The 25805-nt window shown below is 48.0% G+C and overlaps 1 protein-coding gene across 1 annotated transcript; it reads right to left on the reverse strand.

The window, feature by feature from the left end:
• Positions 1-2022: 2022 nt before the first annotated feature.
• SLC5A11 (solute carrier family 5 member 11) lies at positions 2023-23603 on the reverse strand. The gene is made up of 16 exons (XM_053365249.1): positions 23363-23603; positions 17640-17802; positions 15262-15333; positions 14505-14609; positions 13449-13508; positions 13091-13195; positions 10142-10247; positions 8709-8789; positions 7325-7530; positions 6341-6476; positions 5428-5535; positions 4700-4850; positions 4272-4440; positions 3598-3813; positions 3020-3191; positions 2023-2883 (listed from the first exon to the last, which is right to left on the reverse strand). Exons 2-16 carry the CDS (start codon positions 17751-17753, stop codon positions 2663-2665), a joined length of 2022 nt encoding a protein of 673 aa, XP_053221224.1. The 5' UTR covers positions 17754-17802; positions 23363-23603; the 3' UTR covers positions 2023-2662.
• Positions 23604-25805: the final 2202 nt, after the last annotated feature.

The raw sequence follows: 25805 nt of genomic DNA on the forward strand, positions 1-25805 counted from the left end.
TTTTATTTTGTTTTGACTATGGCAGACCACACGGCTACCTAACTGTAATGAAAACCTTAAAACGTGCCTATCCTACAGAAGGGCTTTAGCCTACAGAAGACAGAAGGGCTTTAGCTCGGTGCATAGTATACCTGCATTGCATGCAGAAAGTCCCCAGTTTAATCCCTGGCATCTCCAGGTAGGGCTGGGAGAGACTCGGGACTGAAACCCTGGACAGTTGTTGCTGGTCAGTGTGGGCAATACTGAGCTCAATGGACCAAAGGTCTGACTCAATATCAGGTAGCTTCCAATGTTTCAAATAAACTGTATGCCTGTTAAGTTGTCATGGTTCAAGCTATGGAGGGAAGTCAACCCCCCTGAACTACAGTAGGCTCAGGACAATCAAAAATACTTGTTCACTGTGGCAACTTTTGCGTGTAACACCAAGCCAAAGTACGTCTCCCAGGAAGGAGAAGGTTACAGCCGCTTTGTTCCTTCCCAGTCCTTTTTTGCTCAGTATGGCAGCTAAGACAAAGTTGGCTTAGCAGCGGTTGGCAAACTTTTTGAGCAGGGGGCCCGTCCACTGTTCCTCAGACCTTGTGGTGGGCCGGACTATATTTTTTTGGGGGGGGGGTGGGAAATGAACGCATTCCTATGCCACACAAATAACTCAGAGATGCATTTTAAATAAAAGCACACATTCTACTCATGTAAAAACACCAAGCAGGACCCACAAATAACCCAGAGATGCATTGTAAATAAAAGGACACATTCTACTCATGTAAGAACACACTGATTCCCAGACCACCCGTGGGCTGGATTTAGAAGGCGGTTGGGCCAGATCTGGCCCCCGGGCCTTAGTTTGCCTACCCATGGCTTAGCATGTTGTCTGAACCTGGATCTATGGTTAAGAAATCTCTGCCTTAACGATGGTTTGTGCCACACTGAGCTAAGAGGATTGGGGAGGACCAAAGAGGTTGTGAGCTCCTCTGGAGGAGCCAGCGCATGAACACGGTTCTGGTATGGGAGCATCACCATGGCATGGGTCCCATAGCTAAACATTGTGGCATTAAAGCAGGCTTTGCTCACCTGGAGAGCTCTAGACACTTTGGACTACAACTCCCATCAGCCCTAGACAGCACAGCCACATGGGATTTGAAGTCCGAAACATCTAGAGGGCAACAGGTCAGCAAAGGCTTTATTAAAGACCCTATGTCATGGGTGTCAAACACAAGGCCCGCGGGCCAAATCCGGCCCGCCAGACCTCGTCATGTGGCCCGTGTAGCCGCCGCTGGCTGCCAGCCTTCACCTTTTATTCTCGCTTTTTTTTTTTTTTTTACACAAGAAAGCCGCCTCTTCAGTGCATGCGCGGCAGCCTACAAGCCAGAGGACGTCTGCCCTCTAGCAGCGCTGGCCATTCTACACAGGAAACCTCCAATTTACATGTCCTTTACATAGTCCTACAGATACAACCGGCCCTTTGAGGGTGACCAAACTGCTGATGCGGCCCCCGATGAAATTGAGTTTGACACCCCTGCTGTTGTATCCAATGCTAGTCCTACTCAGAACAGACCCAAGGGAATAGTGAGTGATACTAATGTAAGAAACTAAGAAGAGCCTGTCCCGTACGGGACACGGGTGGCGCTGTGGGTTAAACCACAGAGCCTAGGACTTGCCGATCAGAAGGTCGGTGGTTCAAATCCCTGCGACGGGGTGAGCTCCCATTGCTCGGTTCCTGCTCCTGCCAACCTAGCAGTTCAAAAGCACGTCAAAGTGCAAGTAGATAAATAGGTATCGCTCCGGCGGGAAAGTAAATGGTGTTTCCGTGCGCTGCTCTGGTTCGCCAGAAGCGGCTCAGTCATGCTGGCCACATGACCCGGAAGTTGTACGCCAGCTCCCTGCCAATAAAGCAAGATGAGTGCCGCAACCCCAGAGTTGGCCACAACAGGACCTAATGGACAGGGGTCCCTTTACCTTTACCTTTAAGAAGAGCCTGCTGGATCAGGCCAGTGGCCCATCTAGTCCAGCATCCTGTTCTCAACCGAAACCCAAAAGTGGGATTTGAGCAGAAGTTCACTCTCCCTTCCTGTGGTTTCCAGCAGCTGGGATTCAGAAGCATTGCTTTCCCCAAGCAGAGTAGAACCTTCATGGCTAGTAGACATTAATAGCTCTCTGTGAATTTATCTAATTCTCTTACAAAACCATCCAGGTTGGTGGCCCTCACTGCCTCCTAGGGAATAGTTAGTTCCATAGTCCTATCTATTGTTTGCTAATTTCAATGGGTTTACTCCGAGTAGAACTTAGCTGGCTACAACCCCCAGAGCCACAAAAGAGACCTGCCGCATGTGGGGTCATGCGACTGTCAGGAAATGTGTGGCAAAAGAATGGTGTCTCACTTGTTTAAATAATAATTGTGCCAAGCAAACCTGTTTTTGGTCTTTGCCCCCAAAATCACCGCCTGGGACCCGGTTACATTGGAGAGGCTCTGGATTTCTCCTACTGCGAATTCTTCAAGTCCATCCACAAGCATTGAGGCCCTTTTTCCTTTCCTTGAGAATTTTAAAAGCACACAGTGTCTGGTACAGGGTCATTATTAAGTGTTATCATTCGCCTTGGTCCTTCCTATAGCAATGCCCATCTGCTTGGCGCTGAACAGCATCCTTTGAACAGATGAGGCTCAATGCTACGCAAAGTAAGCCCAGAGGAAGACGCCTGCACTTAAGCAGACTATCAGGTTGACATTGAGGATGTGCTTCACAAAAGGTGCTTCCTTCGTGGAAGCCATGGCGATTTCACTTTTCAATTCGGCAGCAGATTTCGGAGTGTCCGCATTCCTGCTCTCCATCCCACAGATCCACAAAAACAGCCTTGTGAGTTTGGAGGTCTTCTTACAGTCCAGGGAACCTGAAGAGGAGACAAGTTAGCAGTAAATCACTGGTCAGGCTCATGGACATGGGAAAGGGACCCATGACCCTGATATTAAGAGTCTCATGCTCTACTAATTGAACTATGTCCTCTGTGGGTCACTGATAAGTTTTACCATTTTGATTGTTTTCAGGGCCATCACTGATCTCAAGTTGCACTGGAGAAGGAGGACCAGCCTCATGGACACCATTGGCAGGGAGAGGCACAGCAGGGCTTCTGGGAGCTTGTGGAAGGGCATCCTTCTCTACCTGAGCATCCTTGCGGGTGAACCAGGTGAGGCGGGTGATCTGTTGGGACAAAAGGCACCTTTAACAAACTACAGATCCCAGGATTATCTGTGGTTGATGAAGCACCATAGAAGTGTTTTAAAGGGACAGCGTGGGGACTCAGCTACATTAGTAAAGAAACAGTGATTTGATTGCACTTTAAACATGCAACACTAGATGGCGACAGAGAGCAGGAAATTTTGAAACACGGTTTTCCATAGGGATTTTTCCCCCTTTTACTACAGCATAACGATTTAATTTCTGACTTATTTAAAGTGTCCATCCCACCCCTCCATGTGTAGATCCACCCTGGGTGTCACCTAATTTGCTCCATGTTTCAGAGCTGCCCTAATCTGATTGGGCTTTAAAGCACCCAAGAAGATGGGTTCAGAAACGAGAGTTGGCAATGCCTGCTGGAATTACGCACCCTTTCCTTTGAAGGAGGCTCTGTCAGGAGACTAACAGTCACCACCACAAGCAGCGTAGCCAGACTCAGGATCATGGAGAAGTAGAGGTAGTGGACGTATTTCACCACCGCCGGACGGCCATCTGCCTCATCGCACCGTGGCAGAGGGTAGATGAAATCCAGCACCATTCGGATCAGGCCCATTCCCATCCCAATCAAAAGGCCACAGAATGCCCCCTGGGAGGAAGGAAGAATCCCATGTTGGAACAAGAAGAGGCATCTACACCACAGTCAAGTGGAAATTTGGTTTAATCCCCCTTTTAGGGCACATCTGCTGAATTTGGCCGTCTCAAAACAATCCACAAACCAAAGCACAACGATCCTTTGAAATTTGAAACAATACTTTGGTGCCTTTTGATCAATGGATAAAAGATATGACAACTCTTGCAACATAGGAATGGATTGCTTTTAGACACAGATTGTGTATGGGTAAATATAATGATACTTGGAACGCAAATAAAAATATTAACAATGATTTGCATCAGAAGATGTTCTCGCCCATTTTTGGTACCTGACAACTGGTCTTCAGAGACACACTCATACCATACACCAGGGCCACCCAAAAAACTTTGCAAATAACGCAGCTCACAACCACCATCGTTCAGGGCCTCCAGGAGAACCTGCATCTCACTCACCTTTTCATTTGTTCTCTTCCAGAAGCAGCCCAGGATGAAGACCACGGCCACGGGAGGTTGCAGGTAGGAACTGATGGTCTGGATGTAAATGAAGAGCTGTCCCCCCTGGCTGGCCTGGACCAGCGGAATCCATAAGATGGAAATGACTACAAGGAGCAGGACAAAGACCCTGAATCAAGGAGAAAGGCCTCGTTATCTCTTTGTTTTGCTACCGATTTCTAATGGCAAGGAAAGAGTCAGTCCTGAAACATTAAAGGCTGTATCCAAGTGTGAATTAGCTGTGATTCCTGCATTGCAGGGGGCTGGACTAGGGACCTTTGGGGTCCCTTCCAACCTTAAAATTCTATGACCTAACTATTGGAAGTCTACCCTGGGATCTTCTGGGACTCTTGTTGGGTGTGCACCACCTTGCACATGGCGCACCTTACCTGCCGACGATCATGAGCTCCCACTCCAAAGAGAGGGGCCTGATATTTCGCCAGAGATCCATGGTGAAAATGGTGCTTGCGCTGTTGAAGATGGAAGTCAGAGAGGACATCAGTGCTGCAATCATCACGGACATCATCAGACCTCTGAGTCCTGGAAGCCAAAGGAAAGCCCACCACTCACGAGAGGTGCCCCTAGACCAAGCAGAGTGCCCACCTCTCTCCTAATATAAGAAAAGCCCTGCACCAGCTGGGTCAAGGCCAAAGGGGGTCCATCCAGGTCATGGTCTTCAGACACCTCTTCTGGGAAGCCAGCCAGGGGGATCTGGGTTTAACAGCAACACTCTCCCCATTTGTGGTACCTGACAACTGGTCTTCAGAGATAAGCTCATGCCATGCCCCAGGGCCACCCAAAAAACCTTTGCAAATAACTCTGTTGCTTACTGAGCCACGGTGGCAGCCGAACATGGCAGGGAGAAGAATGAGGACAACATGAAAATTAGTTCGCTCTGCCTGTCATTGGCTCTGGTGCCACCTACTGTTGGCCTCCCTGCCTTCTTCCCCACCAGTTCCAATGAGCACCACCCATTGCCCTCGAGCATCTTGGACCTTATTTGTTACCATCCGAAAGTGCTGTTGGTCTCTCACCTACAGCTAAATTTCTAACCACCTGCATCTCTGAGCACCTCTGTTTGGGTTGCTGAGAAGCCCCCCCCCCCCTTCCTCCTTACCAATTGGCAAAAGTTCAATGACCAATTTGGGGTATGCAATATCAGAACATCCAGATGGGTTGCCACAGATCTCTTTGCAGATTTTTGGATCAGCACAAGCCACGAGATCTGTGATGAAAATGTAATTTAAACTTATTGTAAATAGCTGTGAGAGAGTGGGGGGAGGAAAGCCAAGGGCGTAAAAATGGATGGGGAACTGTTTGCAAATCATCTGTAATCAAGAGGCAGATTCTAATATTTTGTCACCTACTGAAAACAAGTCTATTTCAGAAAACTAATTTAATTTGGTTTGGTTGTTGGTTCTGCATCTTACGACTTTGTGATGTTTGATGGTTTTATGGCACGATTTATTTTGGGAATGTGCTGGCAGTTTGGAAATACTCAGGGTAACAAAATTAAAGGAAGGAAGATAAGAGCTTTGATACCTGCTCCAAATCCTTCCCCCTCAACACATGCTGACCAAAAGATATTTCCCCTTAGAAATCTGTATTGCACTTATTCATTGCATTGATATCCCATCTCTCCCCCCGCCCCCCAGGAGCTCAAGGCAGCCTGCATGGCTCTTCCCCTCCTCAATTAATCCTCACAACCACCCTGCCAGGTAGGTTAGGCTGAGAGACGCAATGACTGGCCTCGAGGTCACCCAGTGAGTCTAACTTTCTCACCACTCAAACCAATGGATTCAAATGACAAGAAAGAAGAACATTAGTAAGAACTTTCTGGCAGTAAGAGCTGTTCAGCAGTGGAACAGACAACCTCAGAACATGGCCTTCATTTGAGGTTTTTAAGCAGAAGTTGGACGGCAATTTGTCAGGGATTCTTTAGCTATGACTCCTGAGTGGGTGGGTCCCTTCTAACTCTATGATTCACTACACTCTGCAACATCAGGAGGCATCTTATTCTTCCTTCTTACCTGGAAAGAGGATGCGGCTGATCATTCCAGGCAGAACCATCATAAACAAGGGCAGGATTTTCAAGTAGGAGGCCAGCAAGGCTCCCCCTTTGGCATGAGAGAGGTTCTTGGCTGCCAAAGATCTTTGAACAATGACCTGCAATGTAAGGAAGGAGACAGTTCGGTACAGGCCCTTCTAAGACCACCTGAGAGATGCAGAGGCAGGCAATGGCTTATCTGGAGTTATAACGATGGAGGTGTTGGGTTCAGGATGCTTCATTGAGGCATATGATCTGGGCCTGTCCAGTGATATATTCCTTTTGGTATTAAGTTGTCACATCAATTTTGCATTGGCAAAATCCTTGGCATTTTCAGATGTTCATGAACTTTTAAATTATAACCCCGTAGTGTGGGGACTGTGGGACGCGGGTGGCACTGTGGGTTAAACCACAGAGCCCAAGACTTGCCAATCAGAAGGTTGGCAGTTCAAATCCCCGTGACGGGGTGAACTCCCGTTGCTTGGTCCCTGCTCCTGCCAACCTAGCAGTTCGAAAGCACATCAAAGTGCAAGTAGATAAATAGGTACCGCTCCGGTGGGAAGGTAAATGGCGTTTCCGTGTGCTGCTCTGGTTCACCAGAAGCGGCTTAGTCATGCTGGCCACATGACCCGGAAGCTGTACGCCGGCTCCCTCGGCCAATAAAGCAAGATGAGCGCTGCAACCCCAGTCGGCCACAAATGGACTTAATGGTCAGGGGTCCCTTTACCTTTACCTTTAGCATGGGGACTAATGGCAGGACAACAAAAATGGATTTTAGAAGCCCTGATGAACATTATATACCCTTTTAATTGTGTTTGTGGGAGAGGGGTTATTGGTTTGTTCTTGTTTTATTATGTATTTTGTGTTCTCATTTTGTATTGTTATGTTGTGAACCGCCCTGTGATCTTCATCTGAAGGGTGGTATATTAATAACAACGATAAAAACAACAAGAACAAGAACAACAACCTGGTCTGTACACCAGTACCACAGCGAGGGGATGGTCATTCCAACCAGCACTCCCGGCCAGGGAAGGTCAGACGTGACAGGATCCCGGAAGATGTGGAAAGCGTCATCCCTGGGTAAACCGCAGCTGTTGTTGCCATAGTGGCTGCTCGCAATGGCTTGGAAGTATCTGTTCTGCAAGTCTTCCAGCCCTCCAACTTTGGAAAAACCTGGAAAGTTGAAGAGCAAACGATGTTCAGATTTCCTGCTGGTGCTCAGCATTTGCTTTGCATGGACCTGCTGTGTTGTTTTGAGAAACCGCTAAGTTCAAACAATGGGATTAAGGGAAGAATTCTCCATTGTGAGGTAACATGTCTTGATACACATGAGCCCAAGAATGTGGCACGCTCTCTCAGCTTAGAGTTGCAGATTTAAACTAGGAAGAGATGTGATTTGGTAGAAGACATAACTTTTTTGTTAACCGTTACAGATTTTGTCACCTTAAGAGAGTTTAAAACATTCATAAATATTGTTAGAAATATTGGTTCTGATGGCACAATATAAGATCGTGATGAAGGGGTGCTCTCATATCAGCTGATTATATGATCTTTTTATTTTTGACTAGAGACCTCAAAGACTAGAAATAACTCAGGTATCTCTGGACCTCTGCACATGTCTGCTTATGGCAAGTCTTAAAATAGGTGAATGCTAGAGTCCCTTTCAGGTGTTCTCAGAAAGTTGGGGTGGCGGTGGCCCAAGACAGGGTCTTCTCTGTGACAGCCCCTAAGCTGTGGCTCTCCCTCCCCACAGAGGTGCATCTGGCACCTTCATTCTACAGCTTCTGGTGAATGCTGCAGACACACCTCTTTACCCAAGCTTTTGACAATGGAGATGCATATTATAGGACCCACCTTATTGCAAGTTGTTTTAAACTGATTTTCAAACAGTGTTTTAATATTATATTTTAATGCTGTAATGTGCCCTGAGACCTGAGGGTGAAGAGTGGGCAATGAATTATCGTTATTATTATTATGCCTATACTGCAGACCAGGAGACTGAGTTGGCCTGCTTGAGCATGATGGCTACTCAACCCAGAGATGTCCTGGATCACATGCTTAGGTGCTGCGCTGCAGCCACTCAAGGAGGTAAGAGCAAAGTCAGGTAGCAATGAATGAAGTGGACATCTGCAGCTTTCTCCTGCGTGCGAAACTTGGCATCACATCTCAGAGGGCAAACCCCAAACCCCATGCACAAGAGAGCTCAGCTAGTAAAGCATGAGACTGTTCATCCTAGGGTCGTGGGTTCATGCCCCATGTTGGGCAAAAGATTCCTGCATTGCAGGAGGCTGGACGAGATGACCCTTGTGGTCTGTTCCAATTCTGTGGTTCTGTGGTTCTAAGATACTTACTGAAGCCCATCAGCGTCAGCGCCCCAGCTAGCATGATGACTGTCTGCAGGGCGTCGGTGTATATCACAGCTGCCAGGCCACCTACAGAGGGAACAGAAGAAGCAAGACCTGTGCTTGGAACTTGGTCTGGACATTAAAAGGTAAAGGTAAAGGACCCCTGGCAGTTAAATCCAGTTGCAAATGACTCTGGGGTTGCGGCGCTCATCTCGCTTTACTGGCCGAGGGAGCCGATGTTTGTCCGCAGACAGTTTTTCCGGGCCATGTGGAGAAACCAGAGCAGCGCACAGAAATGCCATTTACTTTCCTGCCAGAGCAGTACCTATTTATCTACTTACACTTTGACATGCTTTTGAACTGCTAGGTTGGCAGGAGCAGGGACCAAGCAACGGGAGCTTACCCCGTCGCAGGGATTCGAACCGCCGACCTTCCAATCGGCAAGCCCTAGGCTCAGTGGTTTAGACCACAGTGCCACCCGCATCCTGGTCTGGACATTAGCTTGGCCAAAAGATTTGGGTTTGCATTAGTCAAGCCTCATCTGCCCAGTTGCTTGCATAGGGCAGTCAAATGGTGGCTGACCCTAGTCCCGGTCCAGGTGGCTCACCACCATGAGATAACTGCTAAAAAGCAGAGCTGGCCCTACCATTAGGCAGAGTGAAAGTCACCTCAGGCAGCAGAAGTTGGAGCAGGCAAGGGGCAACCGGGAGATGTTGGAGGCCGGCTTGCCCTGTGCCCTCTAGGGTAGTCTGCTGTCCTCAGGAACACACTGCCCCATTGCCAATATCAAAATAAGACCCAATAGCCAGTCCAATCAGCTTCTTTACAGGGCTTTGACCCTTTGGTTCCCTTCTGACTCTACAACACTGTGATTCTGTGAGGCTCAACGCTGGGAGGTTCAGGGCAGAAAAAGGAAGGACATCTTCACGCAATGCACCGTTGGAACTATGGAACTCCACCCCACAAGATGCAGTGATCAGCAACAACTTGGATGTCATTAAATGAGGATTAGACAACTTCATCAAGGATAAGGCTATAAATGGCTACTAGCCACGATGGCTGCCTATTCTGCCATCAGAGGCAGCAAGATGTCTTGGACAGTCAGCGTGACCTAGTGGTTAGTGTCAGGCTAGGGCCTGGGAGAGACCATAGATCAAATCCCCACTCAGTCATGAAGTTCCCTGGGTGACCTCGCAGGGCAGTCACTGCCTTTCAACCTGATCTACCTCACAGGGTTGTTGTGAGAATTAAATGAGGAAAGGGAGAACCATGGTGCTACTTTAAGCTCATGGGGGAAAGTGGGGTAGAAATGCAATTAACAAACAAACCCTGCTAGGGAGGAATGGATATATCTACTCCTAGAGGTTGAATAAAGAGATAAGGACAGAGCACTCTCACTCGCTCTTGCTCTCTCTCTCTCTCTCTCTGCTCAGACTCACCTGCCACAGTGTAAATGGCTGTGATAACCAGCAGCCCAATGACAGCCACGTAGAGATCCCAGTGCAAAGCCTGCTGGATGAAGAGGGCCCCAGCGTACATGTCAACCTGGAGGAGACAAAATCCAGACAGGTATGAGGACACTGAGGTTAGACTCTGTCTGGTCTTTTGGATCTACTTGACCATGAGGATTCCTCCTCCATTCATCTTGCTTTGTTTGTGGGATGTTTACACGTCTCCCCATTAACCATTCGCTCATCCCACATTTTTCAGTGCGCTTTCCAAGCGGCAGAAAAGCCTGATTCTTTTTCAAAGTGTGTGTGTTGCACTAGAGGGTGGCAGAGGGCTTTGATCCACTCTCTCCCGCAAAATACTGGAGGCACCTCAAGTAGACCAATAAATGCTCTCAGCTCCATTGTGCCCTACAGCTGAAGGACCCCCCACCCCCACCCCCTGTACTGACAGCCAAGCTCTGTTCAGCTCTTTTGGACAAAGGAGAAGCTTGTTTGGAAGAGGAAGAGATGGAACAATGACTCAGTCATCCCTTGGGAGCAGGAAACTCAACAGGTGCTGGAGAGCAGCAGTAGCAGTCTGTGGGGAGTTGGGGGTAGCCCCCAATCCAGGCTAATAGAAAAGCATGGTGGGATTTACCCCACCCTACCACCACCAAGCCCCTCTTTAATTTGACATTCTCTTGAATTGCAAACAGGAGAATTTATTTATTTACTGAATTTCTACTCTATCTTTTCCTCCAAGGAAAAGGCAGCATATGCATGCTTCTCCCTTTCCCCATTTAATCCCCCAAACAACCTTTTTAGGTAGGTTGGGCTGAGAGAGGCGGTGAGTGGCCCAAAGCAGTGAGGTTTCTGGCCAAGTGGGGATTTGAACCCTGGTCTCCCAGGTCCTAGTCCGACATTCTAACCACTACACCACACTGGCTCTCATGCACACTCCATGGCCAAAAAGGGAGGTTTTGTTTGCCCTGAATGCTGTTGAAGTTAACTGTCAGGGCTGCCTCTCAAGGTGATGTGTGTGATTAAACAGAAGACACCATGAGCCTAACACAATATAGGGCCACCGTGTTGAGCTGGGACAAAAGATGGTTCATCTGGCATCCGCACAACATTTCAGGGAGCACAGAATACCCTGCATCACTGCCACACAGTATAAAGCACATTTGATGTTACATTCAACGCAGGAAGGGCTTTGCAAAATTCATGTGGGACAACTCAGGCAAAGGAAGTTTGGGGATGCAAACAAACACAATGGAATTGAAATTAACCCAACAACCACACACAACTGCCTCAAATTCACCAGCCAGTCTGACCTGGAGTGGGGCAGGGGGACAAGGATCCCCCCAACCCCATATGACCCCCATATGCGAGTAACTCCCCCTCCCTGCCCCCATCTCTGTATATCACTTCAGGACTCCGTTTGCGTGCATCAATAATTATTTTGAGTCAGTCTTCAAACTAAACTAATACAGTCATACCTCGGGTTGCGATTGCTGCGGGTTGCGTGTTTTCGGGTTATGGACGTGCCAAACCCAGAAGTACCGGAACAGGTTACTTCCGGGTCTCAGTGCTCACACATGCGCAGAAGCACTAAATCGTGCTTTGCGCATGTGCAGAAGTGCTGAATCATGTCACGCGTGTGTGCAGACGCAGCCCTGCAGTTTGCGAACGCTGCAGGTTGTGAACGCTGCTGGTTGCGAACATGCCTCCCGCACAGATCACAACCTGAGGTTCCACTGTAACCCACATGATGACATCAGTAAGGCAAGGCAGCTGTGTGTGGAGTCCAGACTGGGAGCATCTTCCTGCTAGATGCAAAAAGGCACCCTGATCCTGCTATTGATGGAACACAAGCAAAGGACACACCATTGGGGGGGGGCAGTCCGTATTATTATTAACAGTAGTAATAGTAGTAGTAGTGGCCTTGAGTGCTGTTTGGTTGTTAATGAGCAACTAAAGAGAAAGTGTTAGTAAGTTACTCATTAAAACCCATTGACCCCAAAGAAGAAGAATTACTAAACCAGGCAGGTTAGTCGTCCTCTGTCACTGTCCAGCACAACACAGGAGAGGGTCATCATGGCTCAGGGCAGAGCATCTAACATTCAAAAGGTCCCAGCTTCAGTCCCCAGCATCTCCAAGCCAGGCTGGTAATGTCCCTCACCCAGAATCCCAGAAAGCCATTGCAAGACAATACTAGCTAAATGGACCAAGGTATAAGGTCTGTGTCTAAATGTTTTTGTTTTGCTCCGGAGCTTTTCCCATGAAAACATCCTCTGAATTGGATGTCAAACTGGGGTTTCAACGGACTTATGTTTGCTCTGATTGAGCTTTAAAGAGCATGTTTCCACAGCAAAAGCTCTGGAGCGGGGGCAGGGAAAGGCACTCAGACACAGAGCTGTAAATCGCTGACCAAGATAACAGCACAGCAGAGGTAAGTGTGGATAAGCCCTCAGATGTTCTGCAGGTGCGGGCATCTCCTTTACATCTATATCAAAAGAAACAAGTTCACAAAAAGGGAGCAAACCAAACATTCAGAACTACAAGCAGGAAACTCAGCAACAGACAAAATAGATAAGGAGGGAGAAGATTCTGTTCTCAAGCAAAGTGAGCTGTTGCTTGCCCTTATTCCAACAGGAAGAACACAAAGGAACGCTTTGTAAAATGATTCTGTGTGCTCAAAAATGCATCTAGCATCAAAGAACAGGTAGCAGAAGCAGGCTTTCCCCCAAAATCTTCCTCAGCCTTTAGTAACCTACACAATCTTAAATCCAGAATTCAGTTCAGTCTCCTTCCCTCCTTTCATCATTTGCCTGTCATTCAGAAGCCAACACAACATATCAGAAAGATTGAAAGGCAGAAAAGGTCACTTAGGAAGCCTCGATGGACCTACTCTTTCCAAGCCAATTCTGTTCTGTCTCCTCTCGTCTCCTTACTTACTGAGATTTTGGTGAATATATAGATAAACAAGTAGAGAATCGCTAGGAAGATTTGAATCCTTTTGCCCCCAAAGCGCCTCTGCAAATATTCTGGCATGGTTGTCACCTGGAAATGATAAGGCAGCATTGATGAAAAACAGCAAGAAAAGATTATTCAAAATCTAGGCAGTAATAACATCACGGAAATAGTACAGTCCCTTTTACCTTAGGAGGACAGGGCAGTGAGTTTAGAGTTTTTAAATACTACAATTCCGAGAAATGACATGATGCATAACTTGGCACATCCATTTCAGAACAGATTCCTGCTGTCTGAAAAAGTTGATGGGAAACAGTGGCCATAGTGTGGACAGTAGACTCACCCCTGCTGCCACGTAGATCGGCAGAAACAGCCATGCCAGCACCAAGACACAGAACATGCCCTGTGAGGAGAAGCAGAGCCCAGGTCAGGAACAAAATAAGCAGGATACAACCAGAGAATCAACTGACATACAAAAGCTCTCTCTGGGTTGGCTTTGGGTCCACAGAGTGGCTGCATGTCCTACTTTGCAGAAGACAGTCCTCTGCTTGAAGGGTTGTCAGGTTTAAACATAAAGAAGCCAAAGATGAGAGAGAGGGTCAGAAGAGGTGGGGTGTATCTTGAACCTGCCCATCAAGAGGGAGTTTCTGGGCAGTAAACTGAGAAGGCCCTCAGTTCACCTGGGCACAGTCTGCCAAAAGATCTGTCTTGCCAGAGTGGTGCATGCACTAGTTTTCTCCTGCTTGGATTACTGCAATGCCCTCTACGTGGGGATAACTTTGAAGGTGACCCAGAAACTACAACTAATCCAGAATGCGGCAGCTAGACTGGTGACTGGGAGCAGCCGCTGAGACCATATAACATCAGTCCTGAAAGAACTTCATTCATTCCCAGTACGTTTCCAAGCACAATTCAAAGTGTTGGTGCTGACCTTTAAAGCCCTAAACGTCCTTGGCCTAGTATACCTGAAGGAGCATCTCCACCTCCATCATTCAGCCCGGATACTGAGGTCCAGCTTTGAGGGCCCTCTGGCGGTTCCCTCATGGTGAGAAGTGAGATTACAAGGAACCAGCCTTCTCGGTAGTGGCGCCCTCCCTGTGGAACACCCTCCCATCAGATGTCAAGGAAATAAACAACTATCTGACTTTTAGAAAACACCTGAAGGCAGCCCTGTTTAGGGAAGTTTTAATGTTTGATGTTTTATCATTATCATCATCTTCTGTTGGGAGGCACCCAGAGTGGCTGGGGAAACCCAGCCAGATGGGTGGGGTATAAATAAATTATTATTATAATACCTGATGCACCACTACCAAGAAGGCCCTCTGCCAGGTCCATGCCCGCCCAACACACACACATTATCATCCTCAGGAGCAAGTTGTGCCGTAAATGTGATACTCACATTCCATTCATAAGCTGTAGCACCAATTCCAGACGCTGCCCCAGAGCCGGCCAGGCCAATGAAATGTCCGCTGCCGACATTACTGGCGAAGAGAGATGCCCCCACCTGGGAAGAGAGGTTGGGAGAGCCAGCTCAGTTCCTGCCCTTCCCAAGAGCACCTAATCTTGCCTGGCACAGAAAGGACTCTGCCCAGTTCCCCTGGAAAGGCTGTCAGGTCTCATTATGGGGACTGGTTCAGTTTCAGTTTCTTGTTTTTCCACTCTTAAGTTCAGTTCACCACGTTCCCACATCAGTGTGAGGATATCTGTTTTTGTTTTCCAAAGCCCTCACAAAAACCTATCAGTGTTTTAGTGTGCATTTCTCCCGCTGTACACATTTTCTATGCATTTTGGTCTATTCTGCACATTTTTGAGAAGAAATTTTCTCTAAGTGCAATTTTCACTGAAATGTGTGTTTTATACACACTTTACCCCTGTAGTGTGTGCATTTCTGTACACATTCCTTGCCTGGGGTATTAGGGGAAGTTGGGGGACACATCATGCTCCTTCTGCACTCAGCTCCCGCCTGTCTGACCTCAACTAGAAGAGAGTTGTACTCGTATGAATAATCTCAATGCAGGGATGAGACCTCAAAAAAACACCTTGAGGCTTTGAAGGCAGACAGAGGACTCTCTGCATTTCAACCCCTTTCCCAAACACATAGCAGATCCGCTCTGCAACAGACACCCCACCAAGACATCATAATGGAGATCGCTTACTGGCCACCAGACCATCTCGCCTCCAGCCAAGAAGTAGCCCTTCACAGTACTTCGCTTGGTTTTCCACATGGACTGAGAAACAGAAAGAGAGAGAGAGATAAAAACGAGCAAGTCTAAGAAGCCTGAAGAGGCGGCAGTGAGTCACCCTCAACAACAACAACATCAGCAACAACCAGGCCTGCCCAAAACATTTTGGCGCCTGAGGCGGGCCACAAAATGGCCGCCAGGGAAGAATAGGTGAGTGAAGATCTACATCTGTGACCGGGGGTGGGGGAGAACAGACCAGCAGCAGGTGATTTTGATCCATGCGCAAAGAGTGTACAGTGATACCTCGGGTTACAGACGCTTCAGGTTACGCATTTCGGGTTGCGCACCGCGCCGAACCCAGAAGTACTGGAACAGGTTACTTCCGGGTTTTGGCGCTTCTGCATGTGCAGAAGCGCTGAATCACGTCACATGCGGCTGCACAGACACGGCGCTGCAGGTTGTGACTGCTGGGGGTTGCAAACGTGCCTCCCATACGGATCACGTTCGCAACCCGAGGTTCCACTGTACTTAGGTGCCCAAGGGAAGGAGTGATCAGATTTAGAACTTTAGACTCCTATGGCTCAGTCACACTTCTGTTTGTCCCGCCACTTCCCTCCAGGCAAACAACCTCTTTACCACTGAATCAAATGTCAATCAGTTTTTCCAGAGACTGATGTTTGCTCCGATTCAGTGGTAAAGAGCAGGCTTTCCTGGAGAAAGCAGCAGCGCAAACAGAAAACCGCCAAGACCCGTGCTTTGTAGGCAGGGGCAAGCGAAGTGTGGACACACCCTGAGGCTGACTCTGCAAAGAGACAGAGTAGCTCATTGGGAGGGGATCTGCCTGGTATGCAGAAGGTCCCAGATTCAATCCCCAATGGCATCGCCAGGAAGGGCTGGGAGAAACTCCTGCCTGAAACTCTGGGGAAATGCTGCCAGCCAGTGTTGAATACCAAGATGGATGGACCAAGGGTTCTATTGGGATATCTGGTTGGCCACTGTGAGAAGAACATAAGAAGAAAAGCTGCTGCCAGATGAGTCCAGTGACCCATCTAGTCCAGCCTCCTGTTCTCACAGCGACCAACCAGATGCCTGTAGGAAACCTTCAAGCAGGATCCGAGATCAAGGGCCCTCTGCCCGTCTGTGGTTTCCAGAATCTGGGATTCAGAAGCATTGCTGCCTTCAACTGTGGAGGCAAAGCACTGTCGCTAAGGCTAGTGACTATCAATAGCCCTGTCTTCCATGAATTTGTCTTATCCTGTTTAACGTCATCCAGGTTGGTGGCCATCACTGCCTCCAGTGGAAGTGAGTTCCATAGTTTAACTATGCGCTGCTGGACTAAATGCCCCCCCCTCTTTTGGGGGGGCTGATACATCAGCCAGGCTCTTCTTAGATTCCCATGGGCATTTTCCGGAGAGCACTAGGCTGTGGTTTCTATTGGCAGAGGCAGGGAGGCTTACGGCTGGGAAGGCAACCAGGAAGGGTTTGGGCCAGTTGCATGTGGGAATTGTTGGCAGCATGACAAAGCAGGAAGTGAACTACCTTGACTCATCAAGTTGCTCAATCACACCTGGAGGGAGACATGAATGAATGGAGTGCTTGCATTGCTTGCTGGGTGTGGAATCTGTGCCAAGGCTGGTGGCAAATTGCCCTGGCAGAGGGTGCCAGGAGCTAAGAATAACTAGTTTTAGAATCTGCCAATAAAGGGTAAAAGTCATATTTTGACAAATTTCGACAACAGCGAGAGTATGTCTATCCTGGTTACGAATGACCTCATGGAATTATGATGGTTCCTGGATGGCTGCTGCCAGTCAGTGTAGACAATAAGGAGCTACATGAACCAAGGGTCTGACGCAGTATAAGGCACCTTCCTATATCAGAGGAAGGGCTGTAACTCTATGGGAGAGCATCTGCTTTGCAACCAGAAGGTCCCAGGTAAGGCTGGGAATGATTCATGTCTGACATCCTGGAGAGCTGCTGCCAGTCAGTGCAGACAGTACTGAACAAGATGGACTCAGTATAAAGCCAGTGTGTGTAGTGGTTGGAGTGTTGGACTAGGAGCTGAGAGACCAGGGTTCGAATCCCTGCTCAGCTATGAAGCTCACTGGGTGACCTTGTGGGCCAGTCACTGCCTCTCAGCCCAACCTACCTCACAGGGTTGTTGTGGGGATTAAATGAGGAGGGGGAGAAATATGTATGGCACCTTGAGCTCCTTGGAGGAAAAGGAGGGATATAAATGCAATGCAATAAAAAATAAAATAAAATAGCTTCCTAAGTTCCCTTTGGATCTCTGCACCCATATGGAGACATTGTCCCTCAACTGAACAGAACAATCAAGGAAATGTCTTTCTTACCCACAATCCAACAGCCAAAACAAATACAAAGTACAGAACCAGGACAACAATATCCACAGCCTCCAAGCTCTGTTGGGGGAAGGCAGGAGGCAGAGTGGTTGTGCTTGGCTCCATTGCCGCTTGGATCTCCTGGGCACCCTTCCTTCCTTCCTGGTGTGTTTATCTGGCCAAGAGAGAGAGAGAGACAGAGCAATATACAACAAATGTGTAAGGATCTTGAGCAACATCTGCTGCCCATCAAATTCCCCTACTCGGAGGTCACTCTTGAAGTCCCTGTAGATGCAAGAGGAGTAAAAACATTTTGTTGCGACTGAAAGGTGAGCAACTCAATTGACTGAAAATGCAAAACCAAACTGCTCCGAGGTGGGTAGTTTCCTGGTTCCATGGGGAAAACAGAATCCTGGAAGGAGGATCTAGTCTCTAGCATGCAGAGGGAGAGAAGTTGACTGTAATTGGGAGGTAATCCACCTTGAGTTCAATCACACTGTGCCAACCATAACAGTCAGATCAAAGGGATTGAGCAAGAAGCACATCTATAGTCCAACCCATGGAAACCATCTCATTTGCATCCCAGCTTCCTGGAGCCAACAAGCAAGGGTGGATTTTAAGAATTGTTTTCCCATGTGGTAGAAGTAAGCAAGGCCATGTCTGTTGCTGCTGCTACCCCTATTTCAATTTAGTAGTGGCTTGCAATAGAAAAAGCCTCTATGTGTCTTACCAAACCTAGAATCAAAGAGTTGTAGAGTTAGAAGGTACCCCAAGGGTCATCTAGTCCAACCCCCTGCAATGCAGGAGTCTCAGTTCAAGAATCCCTGGCAGGTGGCCATCAAGCCTCTGTTTAGAAACCTCCAACAAAGGAGAGTCCACCACCTTCTGCGGCAGCCCGTTCCATTATTGAGCAGCTCTTACTGTCAGAAAGTTCTTCCCAATGCTTAGTCAGAATCTCCTTTCTTGTCATTTGAAGCCATTGGTTCAGATCCTCCTCCCCTCTGGAGCAGCATCCAAGGGGATGCCAAAAAGCTTTTTCTGGAAGATGCCTGAGTCCATTGCTTAGGGTGGTTGGCATCCTTCTGAGTAGAAAGTATTGGGTTAGGAGGCTCAGTGGTCTGGAAGAATTGGACTGCAAACCAGCGATTGCTAGGTCAGTAGACCGTGAGACTCTTAACCTCAGAGTCATGGGTTCAAACTCAATGTTGGGCAAGAGATTCCTGCATTGCAGGGGGGTTGGACTAGACCTCATGGTCCCTTCCAGCTGTACAATTCTATGATGAGGAACATGTGGTCCTGCAGATGTTGTTCAATTTCAGCTCCCATCAGCCAGCAGACTCCGTGGTCAGGGATGACAGGAGGTAGCCATCCAACAACATCTGGAGGGCCACAAGTTCCCCAACCCTGCTGTAGACACACCGTCAAGTCCCCTTCTTTTCGGGTAAGGCTCAGTTCAGTGGGAGAGCATCTGCACTGCCTACAGAAGGTCACAGGTTCAACCCTTCAGGGAGGACATCTGCCAGGCACTGTCAACAGGTAACCCCTAGCCACTTTTATATTATTCCTGCATTGCAGGTGGTTGAACTGGATGGCCCTTGGCATCCCTTCCAACTCTACAGTTCCAATATTCTACTACTTTTCCTTCAGGATGTGGCCTTTCTGCAATGTATGTCTTTGCAGCAGTGCCTTCTCCCCAGTGCTCCCAAGGCGGAGTCACCTGCAGAAGACTTAAAGGACCTCAACTCATGGCCCCAGGATCTTAGCAGCTGGTGGTTTGGGCCATTTGGCTCAACAAAGGTTTTTCATGACTGTTCTCAAGGCAGGTGGTGAGGGGCCTGAGTCACTTCCTGATGTGAGGTTCCCGCAGCAAACATCTCAAGCCCCTAAGCAGTGAGGTCAAGAGAAGGTCAGAGTTCCTTTCTTAAGCACTGTGACCCTTTGATATCATGATGCACAGATCCCTTCATGTGATCATGTGCCCTACGGATAGACAAATCAAACAATTTCAGTTCCTTGTTTTTCCAATCCTAAATTCAGTTTGCTGCATTTCCACATTGGTTTGCAAACTACTTTTTTTAAAAAAGAAAAAGAAGAAAAAGAAGCCCATTACACATTTTGTCTTCATTTGAGCAAGCAATTTCTCCTGATATAATTCATTTTTGTATATTATGCTCAGTCCCTAATATGGTTATTCTTGTGCACACTTTCCTTTTATACATGTTGCTTCCTTCCCTCCCATGCTCTCTCTCTCTCTCTCTCTCTTCCCCCTCCTCCTTTGGCTGAGGAACTGCACCTCAACCTTTGGAGAAGCCCAAATTTCATAGGATAGCTGTGCTTTAGGGTTTGCCTATTAGAATGCAAAGAAACTTGGATGTCTTCCACTCCCCATGCCAGGAAGAGAACACTTACTGTGGGACACGCTGGTCTGGGTCAAGCCAATGGAACGCCAGCCGGAGCCTTGGTGGCCTTCGCTGTGCCCAGGTGTTGGAGCAGCAGCCTAGGGGAGGAGGAATCCTCTGAGGCTGCCGCAGAAGCCAAGCTGCCCTGCTCTGTGTGGGAGCCCTGGGAGTAGACAAACACGTTCTTCCGCTTGGTTCTAAGGTGCTCACTGTAGAGAGCAGGAGGCAAGGAGCCAGAGGAATACCTTTCAGGTGGGTGTCACTTTCTCGATTGGCCAAATGCCTGCTTTTCACAGGAGCTCCACTTCCTCTAGTTCTTCTTCAAGATGCTGACTCTAGAGAAGCAGGGCAATTCCACTGCCTCCCAGCTGCCTTTGGCCCTCCTTCAAAAGACACCTTGCGGCAGCCGTGCCATATGAACTGCTTTCATCCCAGAGCTGCAGCTTTAAGAACTTGGTGCTGGAGCTTGCTTTCCTTCTTCCTCTACCCTCCCCATCCCCTTTTTCTTGTGTGCTGTCTCTTTTTAGATCGAAAGCCTCAGAGGTTAAGGGACTCTCACTCCTACTGATCTTTGTAAGCCACCCAGAGAGATTTCTTGGCTTTTGAACAGGGTAGAAAATATGCTCTGAATAAATAAACAAAGGAGCATCTAAAATGCTGTGGGGCATGGAGCCTGCAGGGCTGAAGACTTTTGGGAAGGGTGCCAGAGAAATTGCCTGACATCATTACAACCCTTACAATATCCGACAGAGGAAAATAGATCCATTTGATTTGCATGTCATGAAGAAGAACAAGTTCTTAGCGGGTGGGATGCCAGCCATAATCGCTAAGAATGGAGCTATCTCCAATGTCCAGATGCAGGAGAGAAGCAAGAGGCTGGTGAGTGCTGGTGCACCAGCAGGAAATGCCTGTATTTTCAATGAGTTCCTCTAAAACAGCCTTCCCCATTACAACCCTCCTGCTGTTTTGGACTACAATTCTGGTCTACAATACTCATTCTGTTCCCGTGAGCTCTGGGTATCTGACTGCACCCAAAATATATTGTGCTAGATTAACTTCAACATATAGCTTGTCTGCGACACACACAAAGCACATTTTCCTGCTGAAACATTTTAAAGGTGGGCTTAATTCTCATCAAGCAGCATCACACACCTTATCTTCACTGTCAAGCAATGGGGTGTTGCTGTTGCTGTTGCTGCTGCTGTTTTTAAAAGTCTCTTGCTCCAAGCAGCGTACAATCATCTAACAATTATCTGGAGAAGAGAAGAAAACTGAGAGGTGGTTTGGAGCTAGCTTGTTTTCTGCTGCTCCAGAAGGAGACCTCAAGTCAACCTATTCCAATTACCAGAAAGGAGATTCCGGCTAAACATTAGGAAGAACTTTCTGACAGTAAGAGCTGTTCAACAGTGGAATGGTAGACTCTCCCTCTTTGGAGGTTTTTAAACAGAAGTTGGGTGGCCACCTCTTAGGGATTCTTCAGCTGGGTTTCCTGCATTACAGGGTGTTGGATTTGATGACCCCTTAGGGTCCCTTTCAACTCTACAATTATATGATTGTGTGAGTTAACAGCAGAAGAGAGGAATGGCATGCTGTGAGCTCTAGGTACATGGATAGTGTGATCTAAGATGGGCACCATCAGAATAAACCCAAATTGTTTATGCATGAGGCAGCACATACCAGCCCAGCAAGGAGAAGTTAGCAAACAAACTGAGTGCATATCAGGTACAAAGTAAGCACTAGAGTTGTATGCAGGTAGGAAGGAAGGAAGATTCATTTGGGACGTTACTTCAGGTAACAGGCCACTTCACCTCAGAAATATGCCACCAACTCTCCTTTGGGAAAATCCAAAACCTTGAAAGATTCCACATATGAGGAAATCTACAAATGCCTATAACTTTTTAAACTTATTGTGGGACAAGGGAACAGACCAAGAAACCACAGCAAGAGCAAAGAGTTAAAAGCTCTCTCCCCAAATGCTGCAGTAATTCATTGTGGATGCAAAAATTAAGCAAAGAAGGGCCAGTCGCCTCTTGCCTGGGCCTGATGGGGCTTGCAGCCCAGAACATTTGGCGTGTGCCGGGTTGGCAAAGCCTGTCCCAGGCTAATGAGGCCTGCCTGAATGTGGGGCTCACGTGGGGCAGGAAATAAAACAACTACCCCTTGCAAAGTAAGTCTCAAGTTTACAGGCAAGGGTCTGTGCTTGTTGGGGAGGCAGGTGTCATTCCAATTTGGTGGGGGTGGGGTGGAAAGCTCCCAAGGTACTTTTCAGAAGCCTGTAGAGACACCCATACAAAGAGTAGCCGGAGCTCATCATAAGAGCCCAGCAAGTTGTGGGAAGCCATTCTCCTGTAGGGACAGGGCATTGCTGGGCTCTTTGCCTGGAGTACCAAGTCCCAGTGGCAATTTCTTCCAGCAGAGGGAACCAGTAGCCTGGCTATCCTACTTCATTGCCCAAACTGGCAAGGGGTTTCCCCCTCCACCCACTTTGAAATCCCCATCCTTGATGCTTTGACCAAGAAGGCTTTTGTCTCCTTGCTTAAAGCCAGCATGGTGTAGTGGTTAGAGCATCAGGCTAGGACACAGGAGACCAGGGTTCAAATCCCCACTTGGCCATGAAGCTCACTGGATGACCTTGGGCGGGCCAGCCACTGCCTCTTGACCTAACCTACCACACAGGGTTGTTGTGGGCAGTTAAATGAGGAGGGGAGAGCCCCTGTACACCACCTTGAATTCCTTGGGAGGAAAGGACAGGCACGAAATGAAAAAATAATTGCACCAAAAGTGGATGGGTCTGAACCATCCTGTTCACAGTTGCATTTAAAGGCCCACAATGCTCTCTGGGGCTCAGGGCAAAAGTCTGTGCATCCCCAGTGAAATCCCCAGGCTGGGGAGCCTTTGAGATTGCTAGCACCCCTTCCCCACCCTTCTCCCCTCCTAATTTCCATTGGTGAAGTCCACGTCCTGGAATTGCCTCCTCCTTGTAACTTGAAGAAATGGAAAGTTTAGGACTTTTTTGTCCATTCCGATCACAGTCTTGTTCTGCTCAGTTCCCTTGGCACCAAGCGCCTGCTCTTTGCTGGGTTGGAGGCGGGCAGTTCTTTCCAGAGAACAACCAGCGCATTGAAGTGGCTCCATTGAAACCAGCCCAAAGAGAGCCAGCAGACCATGTGGCTGGCCCATTGCCACCTCCGAACCGGGTCTGATGCTCCTCGCCATTCTATTTACAGTTTTTGCATTTGCAGCCCCGATGGATCTAGAGCTAAAGGCGCCCCCAGACCCACCCGTGAGAATCCTCCATGTGATCCGACACAAGCCGTGAGCAACGAGGGGACTTACCCTGCACCTTTGGGTTTCTTTCTCCTGTCACCCTTGATGCCGCCAGCCTCTTGCCAATCCACGAGACGGCTTAAATATTGCCAGCGGGCAGACGGGGATTTGCCAGTGGGGCTGTTTTACATTTTCACGAGGCATGAGAGGAGAAATTTATAGGCAGAGCCATTCAGTTCATTGGAGGCCTGCTTGCTTTGTGTTGATGTGGCTTGCAAGAAGGACAGCCGCGTTGTTTCCTTATCAGGGGTTTGGGGGTCAAACTCCAAAGTGTATCATTCCCCCACCTTCCAGAAAGCAATCATTGGAGGAGAGATGGAGAGAGGGAGGGAGGGAGGGAGAGGGAAAGAAGTGAATCGAATGCCAGAGATAAAGAGGAAAGTTGATAGAGAAGTGTTCATCCCTGTCCCATCATAATACTAGAACCCAGTGGGGTCATCCGAGGAAGCTTAATGATAGAAGACCAGGAGAATAAGAAGTCCTTCTTTATGGAGCACATAGTTCCCACTAGAAGAAGTGATGGCCACCAAATTGGATGGCTTTAAAAGAGGGTTTAGCAAATTTGTGGAGGAGAAGACACTTCTCCATGGCTACTAGCCACTGACTGTGTTCTGCCTCAGATCAGAGGCGGTATTCTTCCTTACAAGAAAGGAGAATCCAACTAAATTTTAGGAAGAATTTTCTGTGGTTAAGAGTCAATGGTCTGACTCAGTGTAAGGAGGTTCCGATGTTCCTTAAGGGAAGGGTTGTAGCTCAAAAGCCGAACATCTGCTTGGCATGCAGAAGGTCCCCGTTTCCAAGTAGAGCTGGGAATCTTTCCTTGTCTGAAACTCCGGTCTGAAACTTCTCTCCCTCCTCTGTGTTGTTTGTCCTATAAGCTAGCTTGGTCTTATTTTGAATAAATCATAACACAACAATCAAAAGAAGCCTGTTTTGATGAAGAGATTGTGGCCAGGCAGCAAAGCGTGTTGAGAAGTCATTGTCAAAACATTGTCAAAACATTGTCAAAACACAGGTGCCACCCCCTCCAGTTTTGCACCAAACATTTCCCCCCAAACAGTCCTTTCTTTTCACACAGGCAAAGCTGGCACAATACCTGTGCCCAGTAACCTTCATCTCAAAAGCAGAGGAAAGGGGGCACAGCAAGGCATCTTCACCTTGAAACACTGAGGCACCTGGGTCAGTTTTTTTATTCCAACATTTAAATTCTAAGCAGAATTCTGAAAAAGACTTGCCACCAAACCATTTGACTTTCTGGAAGAGGGTGAGTTGCAGTCAGGCTGTTCCCACTTAACTGGCCCACGAAATGAAGCAACCTGGGCTGTGGCCTCATTGCAGCCAACACAAATGCAGACGACGATGCATTGGAGCCCTCCAGAAATAATACAGTCGACCCACAACTTGCTTGCACGATCGATCGCAGCTTTATGCACTTGGCAGCCGGCCAGCATGCAATTGCACAAATTAAAGGCACACAAACTGGAGAGCTTGGAATATCTCTCTGTGCCTGGTTTTCCCACTGCAGAAAGAGCTTTAAAGCTCTTCTTGGTTACTGGGCTTTGGGGAGGTCTTGTGCAGACTCCAAGAGGCTCCCGTGAAATTTGATGGGAGCCTCCTAGATCCCGATAAGTAAAGTGGAGTGCTTAAAAGCTCTCTGCCTTGTGTAGGGGGCAAGGCACACTGGCTTCAGAAAGGTAGGGATGGCCCCATGGGGGCAATTCCAGGGGTTTTCTAGCTGTACTCAATTTTGGTTTTATGCACAATTCCTGGAATGTAACCGCCAACAAGCAAATTGCGAGTCAACTGTAGTTATACTCCTCCAAAGAAGACTGGGCCACTACATACATTCTTCCATATGAACCTGCCCTGGGCTCTGAAATCTTCAGGGATTGCCTTTCTCTCAGTCCTCCGAGTGTCACAGGCACACTTGGCAGGGACATGGGACAGGGCCTTCTTGGTAGCTGCTCCCAGACTTTGGAACTCCCTCCGTAGAGAAGCCAGGGATGAAAATGAAATAAATAAATAAATAAATGCAAATAAAAGCAAATAAAAGCATAAATAGACCTCAAGAAACATCTGGGATTCCAGAAGTTCCAGATGTGATAGAACAGCTGCTTAGGATGGAGGGTTTCTGGAGATCTCCGTCATCCTATGGGGCAAGTGTGGCTGGCCCTCAAAGTACCCATTGCGAAGGTTCAGGGGTCAATGTAGAACAGAATTCATGACTCCCCCAAAGAATTCTGGGAGTTGCGGTTTGTTAAAGGTGCCGAGAGTTGTTAGGAGGCTCCCTATATCCCTCAGAGAGTTCCCCGGGAAAAGGAGTTGATTGCTAAACCACCTTAGGAATTGTAGCTCTGGGAGATGTACAGGCATCCTTAGCAAACTACAGCTCCCAGAATTCTTTGGGGCAAGCCGTGGCTGTTTAAAGTAGAATCAGAGATCTTTAAATGTG

The sequence above is a fragment of the Podarcis raffonei genome, chromosome 14 (genome assembly GCF_027172205.1).
Source record: "Podarcis raffonei isolate rPodRaf1 chromosome 14, rPodRaf1.pri, whole genome shotgun sequence".
In the NCBI taxonomy this organism is placed as follows: Eukaryota; Metazoa; Chordata; class Lepidosauria; order Squamata; family Lacertidae; genus Podarcis; species Podarcis raffonei.